This window comes from Taeniopygia guttata, chromosome 3 (assembly GCF_048771995.1).
Source record: "Taeniopygia guttata chromosome 3, bTaeGut7.mat, whole genome shotgun sequence".
In the NCBI taxonomy this organism is placed as follows: Eukaryota; Metazoa; Chordata; class Aves; order Passeriformes; family Estrildidae; genus Taeniopygia; species Taeniopygia guttata.
The window spans coordinates 96,308,428-96,325,520 of NC_133027.1; the positions used below are offsets into that span (position 1 = coordinate 96,308,428).

The 17,093-nt window shown below is 46.6% G+C and overlaps 1 protein-coding gene across 1 annotated transcript in view; it reads right to left on the minus strand.

Annotated features, from left to right (window-relative positions):
* Positions 1–10,719, minus strand: part of ABHD12 (abhydrolase domain containing 12, lysophospholipase) — a 39,040-nt gene extending 28,321 nt beyond the window's left edge. Inside the window, exon 1 of the mRNA XM_030268906.4 lies at positions 10,452–10,719. Within this exon, the coding sequence (XP_030124766.1) occupies positions 10,452–10,603 (152 nt within the window). The 5' untranslated portion in view covers positions 10,604–10,719. The remainder of the gene's footprint in view (positions 1–10,451) is intronic.
* Positions 10,720–17,093: the final 6,374 nt, after the last annotated feature.

A 17,093-nucleotide genomic window follows, 5' to 3' on the forward strand; every position in this document is an offset into this window, starting at 1 on the left:
CCTCAGCAACTGAACAATTGACTTTTGGGACAGAAGAGTAAGCTTGGGGATTAGGGTTTAAGGTTGCTGACATTTCCTGAATGCATCTTCTGCAACACCCTCTTAGTTTGTGCCCAAACCTTTCTGGTACAAGCCCTTGTTTAAATTCTAATAATTTAAACTTTCTCCAGAGCTCACCAGCAATGCTGCTGACACTAATCAAATCTGAAGTCACCCACATTAGATTTTAGTCAGGCTTGGCATTGAGATACAACTGCGGTGGCAAGTACACTCCCTCCACAGTGTTTACCGAATTCTTAAGTTTTTTACTCATTTCACAGCTGACAGCTGGTTTATATTAAAGGCACAGCACTCTCACTACTCCATGAGCTGGGGAACACATTAGCTGTCTGCTAATGAAAGAGGAAAAAACAGAACATAAACAGCAAAAGACTGAAACAGCACTGTAAGTGCAAAACAGAAGCTTGAGACCAGCCAAGTCTGGTTTTTACTGGAGCAGGAAATTCTCATTTCTCCCAACCACACTCACCTTCATGGGGAGGAGTATCAAGGTGCACAGAGGTTCAAGAGCAGAACTAGTTCAGACACATAATGCTCCACCACAGATCCTAACCTGCATTTAAAGCCACTTGCCTGCTGAATGCATACCATAGCCTAGGCAGCACACAGTACAGCCAAGCCAATTCCCCCACCACCAACTACCACTTGTTAATGTGCTGTAAGCCCGACAGACCTGCATGCGTGTGTGTTAACCTTGCAGCAAGACCAAGAATCCAGATTCACTCTCTGTTCTTGTGGATACATGTGAGGAATCAGATCTGTATTTCCAAGCAGCACAACTCTCTAAGCATGAAATCCTCTTTTCACATAGCATTTCTTGTGAGGCAGTCCAAGAATTACCCCTAGTAGCAGGCTTTGTGTCTCTGGATTTTGTCTAAAAAACCTGAGCAAAAGATCAATTTGTGTATTGTAGACATTTTTCCTTCCAAATACATGAAAATGGACATCTTACACTTTCCAGCTAAAAAGCTCTACTTTTGCTGGCAGAGATCAGAAGCGATTCCTTCTCAGAAACCAGAAGAAAAAGAATGTTTCTGTGTTAGCAGTGATACTGCCACCTTTTAGATTCCGAACACATCGTTAGCAATACATTTTGATTACAATAGGCCAACTGTTCCCCGTTGGAAGCATACAAGCAAACAAGAACATTAAACAATGCCAAAACATTACATATGCTGACTGTCAGCCCAGCACAGTTACATTCAGCTGGCAGTCACTATGTCCTCTGTAATTGTGACCCGTTTAAAAAGGGAGGCTTAACCAACTGTGCATGGCCATAAAACAACAGCCATAGTTAAAGAACAGATGTATGAGCAGATACAGAACTGCTGATGGCCCTGACATACTTTGAACAGGGGGTCATTTTGCATATAGCCAGGCAGATTAATCTGTTTCTATGTTCATCTGTGTTTTATTCAGGGATTCCAGCTCTAGCTATTGTCTTGTGGAGGAAAGAACTCCAAAATGACAAAGGCTTAAAAAAATTAAGTGCAATTAAAACCAAAGCCAATGCTACCACTACAAAAACTTCAAGAACCAACCCAGAAAACACAAACTCCAAGGTGAAAAGCAGGTGTTGGAATTTTTACTTAACTGCAGGGAAACAAAACAGATCCATAGAATATTCCGAGTTGGAAGGGACCCGCAAGGACCATTGAGTCCAACTCCTGAGCAAATGGCCCATACAGGGACTGAACACACAACCTTGGTGTAATCAGCCCATGCTCTGACCAACTGTGCTAAGCAGCACTTGTACATCAGCCTGCCAAGTTTAAAATAAAATGTGGTCCCTTCTTTGGTAGTGAAAGGGGAAAATAATGCTTTATGCGAGACAGCACAAGGCTATCAGAAACTAAAAGCAAAGGTCAGTCACTGCATTTCTGCTGGATTTGCAAGAACAAGAGAATGGGCTATTTCCAATGACTGTGTGCAATTCACAGTTTTCACATTCAGCAGTATAAGACTTGTATTGTCAGCTTTATTCCTGCTTCCTGAAGCTGCTCTGAAACAAATCAAAACTTTACAAAAAGTGAAACAGGACTGCTTTAGGGGAGAAAAGAGTGCCAGGCTTCCCTTCCTGAGCATTGTAAGAAATCTTAACATCTATTCAGTTCTTAAACACCTTGAACACACTTTCCTCCACAAGCAAGGATGCTGCAGCCTGGAAGCCCTGACTCCAAGTTTCCAGTTTACATCACCCTCATTAGGGTAGGCTCCTCTGTCTCAGAATAGTCACCCCAGGGGAAGCTTTACTGCCAGGGGAAGGGAAACCAGGAGGCTCTGGATAGGGTAAATGCATTTTCTGTTCTCTGCTCTGAGCCTGCACAATGCCACTGAAGAGTACCCTTCCGAAAGGGTTTCTTCAGTTATTCATGCATTCTTCAGTTTATTCATTTCTTCCATTATGCCACATGAAATCCTTTATTCTGCACACTTTAAGTAAAAAGGGAGACGAGGCTTCACATGATCTTTTGGCCCTTATTACTCAACACTAATCTCTTTTTCAAGAGGAATTAACAACCATTTTAAGTGGGTACAAATTGGACAGATAGTTTTGAACAAGAAGGTTTCCAAGTGTTTGTGTTTTAGAAGTTAATCTTCTAGTCTAACAGTCTTTTCTATTGCTCTATTTCTCAGTAAGAGTTACAATCTTGACATAAATCTGGGTTAAATAAACACTTTGATTTGGAAAGTAAACAGTCATGGTTCCTGTTAGCTCAGTGAATGATCAAGACACTTGATAGAGTCTAAAATTATGAAATTCTGCTTTAAAGTTTGAATTGCCCTCAATAAGAAAGATGCAGCTTTCTGAAGCCAAGTGTTGCACTAGTTTCACCAGCTGCTTAGAGGGAGAGAAAGAGAAGGGAAGAGATGCGTGCCAGCAAGGCAAAAGTCCACAGCCTAGACAGCAGCCTCACTGTCTGGATAAGGGATATTCAGGGACACACGACAGCTTACAGAGGTGACTCACCTGGAACAGCTTCACACTCTGTCACCATTCCTGTCCCTGTTACAACCCCTACCCTCTCTCCCACACCATCCTGCCAGCTTTACTTGTGTCCTGCTGACCTTTTCGCTATTTGGCCATCTGCTCTGAACTGCTGACTCCTCTATCCATCAACCCTTATCAATCCTCTCCTGCTCCCATGTTTATCAATAGTAACTGATAACCAACTCATCCTTGGTATGATCGATATACAAAATTACACACCTCTGAATCCAAGCATCAATCCCACTCTAATTTCCCAGTTGTTTCTCTCTCCATTGAGCCAATTTTCAATAGATATATCATGCTTTCCATTAGCAGCGAAAGCAATGTCAATAAAACTACAGTACAAAGTCAAGTGCTTTGGAGAAACAATTTTACTGCTGATACTTTGATCAACCACGCTGTAATCTGTCAAACCCGTCACATTTTACAGTGTCCTTCTACAGGACAAATCTACTTTCATTAGTATATATATTTAGCTGTTAAATCTTCTTCCACTGAATTTCAAATTAACTCTTGCAATTTAAATTGCAGAGACTCCACCTCAGACTAATGGCTTTAAAGTCTCCTAGGTCTCCTGTTACCCTTTTAATACAGCTGAAGCACTTTCTTTTAATCTTCTTGTGGTACTGATTCAGTCACGGCTACATTAACATAGAGCTCTCACATTACACCCTTAGTAAACTTCCCTTGCTTGCAGTCACTCACTCCCAATGTCAGAAGCCAGCCGCTGCTGGAGCTCCAACAACAGGACACAGCACAGCTACCCATTGAGCTTACAAAACCCCACGTTTTATAGGAGAATTGCTGCAGAAGCCTATTCACTAATTTCACATCCTGACATGATTACCAAAATAATCTGACCTGTCCTTCAGGCCTAGGAGGATAAAGTAACTTGGCTGCAGCCTCCTAAGCAGGCACCACTGCTCCTTTCAAAGGAGCCCAGACTCAGCAGGCCACGCTCTTCAATTACAGCAGGACTCTTGAACATGCAGCAGAGAAAGGGTATTCTGGAGAGGAAATGATGTCACCATCATTAGTTTTAATAAAAACACCACAATGTTGTTTTCACCAAAAAGAAATGCACCTACGTTGCATCCTGGAGAAAACTACAGATTCACTGCATCATCCTGGAGAAAGCTACAGATTCAGTGACCTGTGACTGCATCTGCAGAGAACTTGATTTCTGGCTCAGCAACCACATGCCAGAAAGGACAGAACGTGACAATGCTGTGAAGACCCTGATCTCCACAGGCACCTTCACTCCAGAGATGACTAAGAGATGAAGCCCTGGTGGTCTCAGGACTTACCAAACCCAAGGGAAGTTTAGGTATACTTAACAAGCAGAGGCAATTCATACAGCTCCCAAGTAGAAAGTATTGTAAAGCAGTAGCAATTAGCAATGCCATGGTAATTATTAATTCAAACATAAGCCATCAAAGCAGAGCAACTGAACCCAGGGGCAAGCATGATGTCAGAAATACGGCACTGCAAGGAAATCAGGAGATCAAGGAGACCAACACACAACCAGAGGGCAAATTCTCTTCATCCTGAACATGCTTTCTGCTTGAGCAGAGGTCTCTGCGAGAAATATGGGGACTTGAGGAAAGTGGTCAGAGAATAAAAGACACAACAGAGCAGATGCAGCAGAAAAAAATGCTGTGCTCTATTACAGAAAATCCAGAGAGGCTCATGGGTACACTGGATCCAAAGAAAGAAATTTTAGGTCATACAGACAGACCTGCAGGAGGATGCTATGAGTCTCAAGGGATGCTCAAGAGAGTAAACCACACCTAGTTAACACCAAAAAAAAACCCCAAAGTCAGTGATGAAAATGGTGAAAAAAATATAGGCTGTAACAGTAACACACTGAGGCACAGAACTGCTACATGTCAACAGTATGGCTTCACAAATCTTTAAATCCTTAAAAAAAAAATACAAAATTAAAACAATCCACAATAATAAAACTAATAGCTCCCCACATTGCAGGGAATATTGCTATTTTTGCCGAATGACTAATGTGTCATTGAGAAAGAGTGGGGAGAAGATGAGCACAAGGAAACAGAATTCTAATGGCTGGGAAAGATGAACAAACTGGGAAGATGCTGCAGAGAACAAATACCTAATGCCCCATATTGATAACCTGGGAGAAATTCAGAGGCATTCCCCAACCATAGGCTGCCAGAATGGCTGACAATGCAAAGGACAAAACAGGAGGCAGAGCTACTGTGATACCATCCAAATAAATAATGGAAAAAAAAAAAAAAAAGGCAGACATACACGTGCAAAAAGTTACACAACCCCTTTTTTGATATATCTGAGCAAAATATTACTGTGCATGCTCTTCAAGAGAATTGCAACCAAAAAAACCCAAACAAAAAACCCAACACAACCAACAAAAAAGAGCCCCACACACTAAAAAAAGCCCTCACACAAAGGAAACTGGTTTTTTCATATTTTACCCATTGGAGGGACTGTGATTCAACCTGTATTTACTATGAAAAAAAGAACAGGCAAGTAACTGGAAACCATTTCACAGCTCCTTTGTGAATTCTGCTCAAGAACAACTGAAATAGAGGCAGTTATTCAGAAGGAAGGTGGAAATGGTGAAAAAGCAGCATGATTGATTAAATATCTCTATGCAGGCAACCTCTTTCCTCTTTTGAAAGCCCTGACAAGTAACTGGTTTAACCTGAAGACAGCAATTAAGAGAGGCAATAGCATAAAACTCACTTGAGAAAAAAAAAAAAACCTTAAATATATTTATGAAGACTCGCAGGAGAATAATTGCAGAATAATCGCAGGAATGACAAGTATTTGTCATCTCTGCTACAATGGAACAGACTGGAATAATCATATAAGACTCTGCAAATTCTTCTAAAAAAGTAACATGAGAAGAAAAAGGGCTAGGTCTAGTGATATAAGGATGGGGCACTGAGAGGACAGAGGGGCAGATAATAGAGATGGCCAAGTTTTCTGTCAGAGGGAAGACACCCCTGGTTAAATTCAAAGAGACATGAGAAGGCAAGAAGCACTTCAGCTGCTGGGCAAGATGGCACCAAGGGTCACCACACATTGCATTTGACACGCTTGAGCACGCTCACTGTTCCAGGAAAATTCAGCTGCATCAGAGGGGAAGACACGAGCAGGCTGCTGCACCCTCTTCCCTTTAGCACCTCTGTGCATTTTCATAAAATACCCAGGAAATGCTGTAAAAGCAACCTTCTGCCTCCCAAGAGCAAGCTGCACCACAACAAACAAGAACAAGGCTGACTACAGTGGAACTGAAACTAGACCATATTTTAATGTCAGCCCAAAACTATCCAGCTTGTGGGGTGCACAGGCTGGACAGCCAGTGAGAGGGTCCCAAAACTACCCTTTGCAGGGACTTGTGCCAGCAGCTGGGGGTCCCCAGCAGCAAAGGTACCAGGGACAGCTGAAGGGACAGAAGCTTCTCCAGCAAGGCAGAACACAGAAGTATCAAGAACAAAGCTCACACACATGGGATTTGAAGAGCTTCACTGCTCCACAACACGGAGAGAAACAAGAACAAGTTCTAACATTTGCAGCAAACAAATATTTGAAGGAGAACTGGAGAATGACAAAATTCACACTTCACATCTGTAGTCTGACTATTGATTTGGATTAAATGAGGATCAAATAACCATGAGGTCACAGAAGGGAGGGTAAAGTGCACATGACCTTTTATCACCAGGATCCAGGTTCAGTAGAAATGAGATAGGAAAATTTGCTCTGGGATCTAATGCCAGTATTAAGCTCATTTGATTTTCTCTATTCTCTGTACTCCCACATAAAGGTTTTCCAGATCTGTGGCTGCTCAAACACATTTCCTCAGAACATCACAGCCGCCGACCACAAAAGTGAGTCATGGCAAGTACCCAAAACACAATGCTACCCTAATATCCATCTAGCACTTCCAACACTGTCACCTGGAAAAAGCCTCACAACAGAAATATTAGAGGAATGGCTATCCACACAAAACACACATACCAGGAAAAGCAAGCGCTCCTTATTATTTCTTTATTTACTGCATTATTGCATTTAATAATTTCAGGCAAAACAACTCCTTCAAAAAAAAATCACGCACTTTTAAAGGAGCAACTTGTAAAGTGCTTAGGTAACCATTGCAGTAGGTATTACTGCTATCTATGGAAGAAAATGGAAATACCTATATTTGTTCATTTCTGTCTGTAAACTAGTTAAGAAAAGCCATACTGACTGCACTATGCACTAGCCAAAGCCGCATAAATCTTATTTATCAGATATCCATCTCCATTACACTTTGAAGCACATGCACGCACTTTCTGTAACAAAGTAGTTGCCAGTCAAAATGCACAGCCACCTCTTTAGAATGAGTTTCAGCTCATGGATGAATGAGCACATTGTGATGGTATGACTGAACAAAAACTGAGGGGCAAACACAGCGCTGGTAAAATTCAAAAATACTGCTGCAGGAACAAACTGCTGCCTATAGTAAGGCAGCACTATATTCTATAAACATCACCTAAGGTGCTATTTAGCCTTTGTTGATGAGCTGGATGTGAGCAGGAAAAGCTGTGCTGGAGAAGGGCACACACCAGCCCTGCTGCTGCTCCACAGCCTCCTGGTCACTGCTGCAGTTAGACACAGCTGCCTCTGCAGCCCCCCCCCGCCCCGTGCTCCTGACCCACGGAATATGCCACATGATCAGCCCTTGGCTGCACAACTAGGCAGCCACTCCACACTACTGGGGATTGGTTTGCTTTCCCAGCCAGTGGCTTGTATCGTTTACAAATAAGAGATAGAAACCCACACGATTAAGTCAAACACATGTGCTGCTTCCCCAAACCCGCAGAGGAAATGCAGACAGCCCAAATTCCCCTTTAACACAGCACTCATGTGTTGATTTTAACTGTTTCATCAAGGAGAAAGATAAGAATAGTCTGCTGTGGTACAAATCTCCAATTTCAGATCTCACCTCCAGCATCCCAGAAACCTTGCAGCTGAATTTTCACCTTACAGCTTCGGCAAGCTGGGGACTAAAACTGATGTAACCGATTGAAAACAACAATCAAACACTACTTTTATTTCCAGCGGTATAAGGAACACTGCAATAACAGCATGACCTTGCATATTAAAATACGATGATCTAGATGGTGTAACAGCAACTTGTTGGCCACATAACTGACCACAGTCAGGGTAACTGCCCTGGGGAGTCACTGCATGCATACCCTCATGTTCTCCCTTAAACACTCCCTGCTGTCCACCAAAGGTGGGATATGGAGCTAGAAGGCTGTCTGACCCGACTCAGGGTGATTGTTCTGGACAAGAACCTTATCTCTGGGCATCATACCTTCTTCTGCCTGGACCTCCCCTTCCTGCACCCTCAGATTCACAGTTCAGCAGTGCGTTTGTTATCCTATAAAAAACACTGCTGGAAAGTATTGGCAGACAGATACTTTGCCTGCAAAGCACAGTCTGAAGGCTCACAAGGTGAGGAAGTCAAAGAAGGTCTACTGAAAGTCAGTACGAAAGCCAGACAACACAGGACAGCATGAAAGAAAAAAAAAATCACAGAAATACAGATATTTCAAAATGGGGAAAAGTCAGCTTCAAACAAGGTTCTCCTACAATGTCACGAGTTTGAGAAACACCGCTGTGTGAAATATAGTACCTGACCCAAAAAGGACAGGGGAAGGTGGGGGGCAGAAAGCCAGGGGGAAGGGCCAGAATTCATGTCGGACTTCAGGAATTTCTGGAACAGGTTTCAAAAGCAGAATATGGAGAAAAACAAGGAAAGCTTGACTGCTGATCATTTTTAAATGTGTAAATGGAGAAATAAATGCAACAATATTTTTCGCAGACAGGATGTGCTTTATTTTTAGCTTGGCCCTCGCAATACAGCTGTGCTGTGTCTGGGATCCACAAAGCACCTGCCTGCCAGACCAAGTCAAGAGCCTGCACTCTTAGGGCTTACTCAGTGCTCACCACCAACAGCATTTCCACTTGAGTAAAAGGTGCTTGAGTGCCATTCATAATGCTGAAGAAGCCAGCAAGCCATCATTCGAGTGCCACTGGTCTAGAAGACAGCCACTTGGACAAAGAGAATAGATGTGCCAAATTTTAAAATGTTATAAAAGCAGGGCACTGTCGCAGTTTGATCCACTGCACAGTCATGGAAACTGAGAGACCAACTCAGCGCCATTTTCAATTACCAAAAGCTTGTCATAACATGTACAGAGCAGTGACAGCATCCCAAAGATTTACCTCCAGGGCACAAAATTAAATAGCTATTACCCAATGTGAGAAATCACATTTTAAAGCCTCTGTCTTTGAAATGGCAAGTATCCACAGCTCTTTTCAGATGCTAATTTTGTCTATGAGAACAGGAAAAAATCTCAGAAAATTTAGCAGAGAAACATCCACAATAGCTCATTTACTAGAAATGCACTGATAAGCACCTTTCTTTTTTTTTGTTAATTTGGCTGATGTATTCCTGAAGCACAGCAATTTGGTTTCACTGCCCAAATCATACAGCTATTTTGATCATTACACATTCTTCACATTTTCAATACACAAAGAACAACACCATACTGATTTAGGTGAAATTAAAAGGTTGTGTCTTGACTCGCAGTTGCAGAGGGCCAGGGAGGCAAGTCTTCATCGTGTATTGCAGCCTCCCAAAACCTTGCACGATATGAGGGGTCCAGGTGATAAGCACCGTCTATTGTTACGGTCTTTTTAGAAAGGTACACAAACATTTCCCCACTATAAATATGCACAAAACGTTTAATAAACGTTAATGCAGCTGACAAAAAGCCAGTGCTAAACTCCTTCCAACAGTCACACATGTCAGCTTCTCCTACTGACCCCTAAATCTGATTCATTTATGGGAAAGACATTACTTTGACAGCCACCAGCTTCTTCCAAAAACGCAGAAGACATCCTACCTGCAGGGCCCTGCTGCTCCACATACGCTCTCTGATGGAAGGATTCCGTGCTAGCCATTTTTGTTCGGGAGAATGCCTGCCTGCTCCAAAGGGAGCTGGAGGCAGCAGCGCCCAGGTACGAACACCAAACCCCTCCCAGCCTTGGCTGGCCGGGGCTGGCTCCGCCGGTCCCCGCTCTCCGACCAGCTCTGTGCCCCGAGAGCGGCGGGCGCGGCGGGGCCGGCGCTGCCCTCCCGGCACATGGGGCAAGCCGGGGGCGCAGGCTGAGCTGGGGAACTTCCCGGCCCGCGTACCTGTCCGGACCGCGGGTTCCTCGGCCGGGCGGCGGCGGCCCTTCCCCTCTGCCCGCAAAACCCAGCCCCGCGGCCGTCCCGCTCCCCGGCAGGCTCCCGGTGCCCCCGAGACGGTGGCACAGGGATAACAAAGCCCGGCGGAGCGACGGCGGCGCTTACCTGCCCAGCGGACGCTTCATGCCCTCGGCGGCGGCGGAGGCAGGCAGGCGCAGGCTTCGTCTCAGGCTGCAGCCCTTGTCGAGGGGCCCGGGCACGGCGGCAGAGGCGGCGCGCTCATGCTCCACCGTGACCGACTCGTTGCGTTTCCTCATGCCGGGGCGGGGGCGGCAGCGGCGGCGACGGAGACGGCGGCAGCGGAGCGGAGCCGCGCTCGCTCGCCGCGCGCCCTGCCCGGCACTGCCCGGCCCCGCCCCGCGCCCCGCCCCGCCGGCGCGCCCGCCAATCCCCGCCCCCCGCCGCTCCCCTCGCCCCGCCCCTCCACCGCCCCCACCAATCCCCGCCTCCGACGCCAACCCGCCCGCCAGCGCCTCGGAGCGGCCGCGGCGCCATCTCTACTGCGGGCAAGGGCCCGGCCGCCATTTCGCTGTGGGCCGAGGCGGGGCCCCGCGCACCGGAGGGGGCGGCGCTGCTGAGGGCGGGAGCTCGGCGTGCCCGTGAAAGAACCCCCGCCTGGGCTGCATGGGGGTGGAAGGGTTGTGAGACCGGCCTGGAGTGTCAGTGCGCTGGTTCTGGAATGGGGAGAGTCAGCGCAGACCTACTGATAGACTCGGCGGTGGGCACAGAGACAGGGAGGAAGCTCTCTGATGGCGCACAAGTGGTATGATACCACATTAGAAAATAGATCCTCATTTGACTTATGTCTAAGGAGGCACCACACAGCCTGGGCAAGGAAGTTACAGAGCTTCCCTGGCTCTGTGTGGGTGTTGCAAAGTGTGGAATATGTCAATTTTTTCTTAGGAAAGGAAGTTCTTACATGTTTGATCTTTGTATGCTTTTAAACCTAGTCAGCAAGAAAGGCAATTTTCCATGTGTTAGAAAAACAAATTAACTGCTTTGTTAAAGTTTTAAGTCTTGAGGTGCTTCAGTGATCTCAGACCTAGGGAGAGGTTAACAAAGATTTGGAAAAAGCATACCTGCTGATAGTGGACGCAATTTATGGGCCACAAAGACACCTGGTAGAACCCCCAAAGGAAGAAAGGAAGAAATTAATAAAGCAAAGTTAGCAATTGTCTTGTGATCAACTGCAACTGGGTAAAATGTAATTCTGTCAGGGAATTACATCTGTGGCCGCCACGAGCTCAAGAAAGACAGCAATCCATAAGAAGAGTGGGTGTACAAGCTAGTTAGCATGAGAAACATTTCTTCTGAGTTGTTGCCAAGTGATCCTGTACCCCAGATTCCAGCGAAATAAATAAATTAAAAAATCCCAGGAGGTACTGAACCAAGAAGGAGGAAGCAATTGTTCTAATACCAGCCTGTACTATCTAGCAGTTACAGATAACTAGCAGAAAGTAATGTATAATGAACTGATACGTGTTTTATCTTGTTTCTACAAGCTTCTAACAGTTGAGATTTTCAGAAACTTTCTCTTGATAAGATCATAATTGTGAAAACTTTCAGCCAGGCTTTCAGAAAGACTGGTTGTACTTTTGCATGCTTTGAGCAGCAAGGGTTATGTTCTTGTCCATTTCATTTTGTTCCATTTTCTAGGTCTCATTAGGAAGACTGAGTTCTGCAATTGAGCATTGTCAGGAGCTTTGTCTGGTGACAACATGAGTGGTGGTCACTCCGAAAGCAAAGGTTGTATGGGGCTTGGGAGTGGCAGTGTAGTGCTGTGAGGAGGAAACTGCAAGCTGCTCCACCGGCTGTGAAACAGAGGGAATAGACTCAGCTGCCATAAATCCTCTGAAATGCCTCAGAGTGAAGTTTACCACTGAGGACAACTAAGGAAAACTACTTGCAAGTCAGTCTTTGTGGGGTGAGTCTTACTACCAGTTGGCTTTTCTCTGTGCTAGAAAGAAACAAGTATTTTCTTGTGGACCCCTTAAGCTAACCTCAGCATTTCTACATGCTTCCCTTCCTTAACTACACAGGTGTATAAACAGGTGCTTGCTTGGTCTCTCCAATCATAGGAGATATTTAAGATTAAGGCATCACCACTTTTTTTTTTTTTTTTTTGGTGTAATGTCCTCTGTGCTGCTGATGCACAGAATACTGAGTTGTAGAACCATACAATCATTAGGGCTGGAAAAGACCCTCAGGATCATTGAGTCCAACCATTAGCTCAGCATCGCCGTGTTCACTACTAAACCATGTCCCCAGATGCCACGTTTAGACATTCTTTGAACACTTCCAGGATAGTGACTCCACCCTGGGCAGAGTCTGACCCTTTCAGTGATGAATTTTTCCTACTCCAAACCTCCCCTGGGAAAATGGCACTTGAGGTTCTTACTTCTTGTCCTATCAGTTGTGACCTCGGAGAAGAGGCCAACCCCCATCTCACTACAATCTCCTTTGAGGAATATGTAGAGAGCAGCAAGATCTCCTCTGAGCCCCCTTTTCTCCAGGCTGAAGAGTTTCTAGTCACCCCTTGCAGCACTCCAGCTGTGTGAGTCATCCCACCAGTATGAAGAGGTTTTTCCATTTGGGATCAGTACTTGCCCTTCTGACAAACTGAAAGAGAGTAGCGGGCCTTTCTGTGAATTATCCTCAGAAATTACCACACACACATCCCCTGAAATCAATGCACAAGATCCATTCTGAATTCCAAGTTAACCCTCGTGGTGGAATTCTGGTCAACTTGAGAGATTGTTGATGCAATAGTCCCCTACAAACCGTACTTCTGCTGCTGGTATAAGCAACCCAGGGTGAAATTCTGCCATCTGTTGTCAACAAATACTGTATCTGAACAATGCAAAACAGCTGAGGAAATGTGCTGACACAGGATTTCTTACCTGTCAGTAACTTCATGTAGTTCTACAAAACATGTACAGGAAGAACAGGAAAATCGAGTCAGAGTAAAGGTTGGGAAAGAATCTGGGATTTCTTAGCTCAAGGCATGAACAAAGATTACAATAGAGCAATAGTAGAAACTATTGCTATGGGCAAGGACACATTCCAAAGAGTTTCTGTATGTGTGGAGTGATCCTAAATAGGTCTGGAGACAGACCATGGGGCAAGGACACAGCCTGCTGGAGTACACCATTGTCAGCCTCCTTCCCATCCTGTATTCTTCAGAGGCAGCTGCACCTGGATTTACCAGCCTGATCTGGAGAAGGGTAGCAAATGAGTACTGATCCTTAGTAGCACTTTCAAGAGAAGGAATGAGAACTGGTTTTGAGCTCAAACAAATCTCCTCAAAAGACAGAAACCAGAGCAGGAGATACTGAAGGGACCTGGAAAGACCAGGAGAAAGTTCTGGTTAGGAAACCACTGTGAAAAAAGTCTCTGGAGAGCACAAAGATATTCAAAGCAGCAGAGAAATCAGAAAAGGGGCAGAGCCATCTTCTTTGAGATGGTACTTGAAAGGGGAACAAAAACCAATGTGAGGTAAATCAAGGCAGAGCAGACACTGCAAGGTGTTGCTAAAGGCAGCCTCTGGAAATGCAGAGAGGCCTGCTAGGAGGACAGCTTTCTGTTCCTCAGCACCATAGGCTTCTTCATCTGCTTGCTCAACTATTGTAAATGTAGGTGAATTCAGTGGAAAGAAATGATGATGTTTGACCCTAGTTTAGAAGGTTGAATTATTTTTTTTTAGTTATAACTATACTATAATACATTAATATACTATTTAAAGGCTATACTAAAACTATATATTTACTTTTTCTAACTACTATATCTAACTCACAACTTGTGATCCTCTCTTGACAGTTTAGACTCGAGTGGATTGGATTTGCCATCAGGCTCAAACAATCCACACCAGAATCCAATTAAGCAATTACCGTAGGTAAACAATTCTCTAAACACATTCTACATGGGGAAAACAAGGAGCAGAAATAGAAATCGTTTTCTCTTTCTTTCTTCTGTGTTCCTCTATGAAAAATCTTGAAAGAGAGAAGAATGTGCCTGCGACACCCAACTGTTTCCTAGCTGGACCATGTAGAGAAAATTATGAAGAGCTCAGATAGAAAGTGGAGCCATACTTCCATGCTGAATGCATCCTTCCTGAAGGCAGGAGAATTTACATGCCCCCCATCCCAAGCTGCTCCCAGTCCCCCGCCTTGCAGTCCTAGGTCAGGGGCTGACTTGTGGCAAGACAAGACTGCTGGGTCTGACCCAGCAGGTGCTGCAGGTTAGTGGCATAACAAGGCTTGTGGCCCCAGAGCAGGGTGCAGAGATGACCTCAGGACTCCATGTGTTTGCCAGGAAGAGGTCACAGAGCTTCTCCTGCTGGATATCAGTACATGCAGAAGCATAGGATTGGCAGAAGCTCTGGCTCATTGCTGCCTTGGTGGGCAGTCCCTGATGTGGGGAGACCCTGAGGGACTCCCCACTGACATCCTGCCATATCATCCTTCTGGAAAATTTGGAGATGGGGACCCTCATGTTTTCTTCACTGCCCAGGAAGATGCTTTCCAGGTTTAAGCTTCTGCCGAGAATAGGTAGCATATGCTGTGGGTAGGCAGGGGCAGATGGAAGGTGGGCAGCTGCTGGGGCCAGGAGGCAAGGGAGAAGCTGTGGATAAATGAGGGGCCAGGGCAGGGAGGAGAGCTTGGACTGGTAAGCAGTAGTGTGGAGGGAGAATAGGTAAGGGTGCAGTGCTGCAGTCAGATGTGGACATGAAAAGAGGCTTCCAGGAAGTTCTTCACTACCTGGGCTGGTTACCCCAGGCACCTGCTCTGGGATGCTCCTCGAGGGGGCCGGTCCACGAGGAGATAAAAGCTGTCTCCATGCCTTGGCTCAGCGGGATGAGCCCTTTGGGATCCGTGGACGCATGGGCTTGGCATGGCCCTGCCCCCCGCTGGCTCCCCTTTGCCCACTGCTGCTCCCCTAACCCTTATCAGCCCCCCACAAAGTGCCCACCATGCCTCCATCCTCCTGAAGCTCCCAAGAGCTCCCTGCCCCTCAGAATCCCTGCCCTTTGCCTCACAGTGCCCCCAGTGCCCAGGACTCCCCCAACCACTCCCTGCTCCTTTGAACCTCAAAAAACCCCTGCCACATTGAGCCATCCAGTAGCACTGCTGCCCATGAAGCAACCCAAAGGTGCTCCCATTTCCCCCTTAGCCCCTGATGCCCTGAGGACCCCCAGATGCACCCCCTTCCCTGCAGAACTTTGTGATGTTCAGGGGCTTCTCCTGCTGCCCTTGATAATGCCACCTTCTCACCCTGCCTGCATCCAGTGGGGCAGGAATTTCCCGAGGTTTTCATCCAGTGCCTTCTTTTTGGAGATGACCTTGATGGCCACCTTGTGCTACAGTGTTAGACAGAAGTTAGGCCCAAATATCAGTCACTTGACACCTGGACAAAGTCAGGGGCCAAATACCAGTTCACTGAAGCTGAGTTTCATCAGCCTCCAGGACCAAGGAAAGCAAATCAGAATTCCATGTGACAGCTTATGACAAGGAATGATGATAGCTAAAAACTCTTCAAGCAAGTGGCTTTTACCTGCTCACACGGGCAGTTTCCTGCTCACAAGATGGTTGTGCTGGGGCTGTGGCCAGGGTCACTTGTGCACGACATAAAGAAGAACAGAAACCAGGATCTTGCTCTGCTTCTGGGTTTCCTATAGAGTGCCAGTGACTGTCAGGTCAATGAAGATGATAACCACACTAACAACAGGCTGATGCACTGCTCTTTCAAAACACTCTTAGGGAATTTCTTCCCCACATGCCACAGCAGGTTAGCTGAAAAGACTGTGCTCCTGCTGAAGCACCTCTGATACCACCCAGTCCCCTGCTTCTTTCCCCATTCATGTGCCACATTCCATGAGATCCTTACCACTGGCCTGGCTGCAGTGAATGGGAGCTCTTGCACCTCTAGCAACAAACCAGCAGACACAGCTTAAGGACAATGATAGGAAGGACTGACATTAGACCTTTGAGACATCATGAACCCTAATGCCCCTTTGCCAGCAGATCCTGCTTAGGTCCATGAACTCAAGGGCAGCTTGCTACCTGTTGGTTGCTTTTTGCCCACCTGGACCAAACACCAGGTGGGCTTGAAGGTGACACATGGAGGCTGTTGGGACACCATAGTTCCACTGTGAGGATGCAGGACCAGCTGCTAATGAGCTAATCGGGCTGCCCCATGTTAGGAGGGAAGTGTCCTGACCCCATGTCCCAGTAACAGCCTTCTCCTTATCAGCAGCCACAAAGCTCTGGCTGTGCTGGGCCTCGCAGTCCTCACACGCACATTTCCATTCACCCTTGGATCCACCAGCTTCACTCGCCCCCTTATTCCCACGGGCAGCCTCCCCAAAATTGTACATCGGAGCACTAAACAAGCACTTCGCAAGGCGGGAGTGCAGACCCTGGGGCCAGCTCAAGCTGTTCGGGCTCCTCCTGCTCGAGCGAGGCAGAGGAGAGCCGGGCAGAACAAGAAGCCCAGTCACTTTTCCTCCCGCTCTCGAGGAGCCAGCTGCACGCAGCGGGGACCCGAGAGCCCCGGGCAGGCGCTTGCCGTGTCCCGGGGAGCGCCGCACGCCCGGGTCCCTCCCGCGGGAAGAAGCCGGGCCCGAACCCGCGCCCAGGCCGCTGCCCCGGAAGAGCCGCTCCCGCAGCCCCTCCCTCGAGGGCGTGCCCGGCGCCCGCGCGCCCTGTAGCCAATCAGAAAAATCAGCCGCCCTGCGTCAGCGGCACGCGG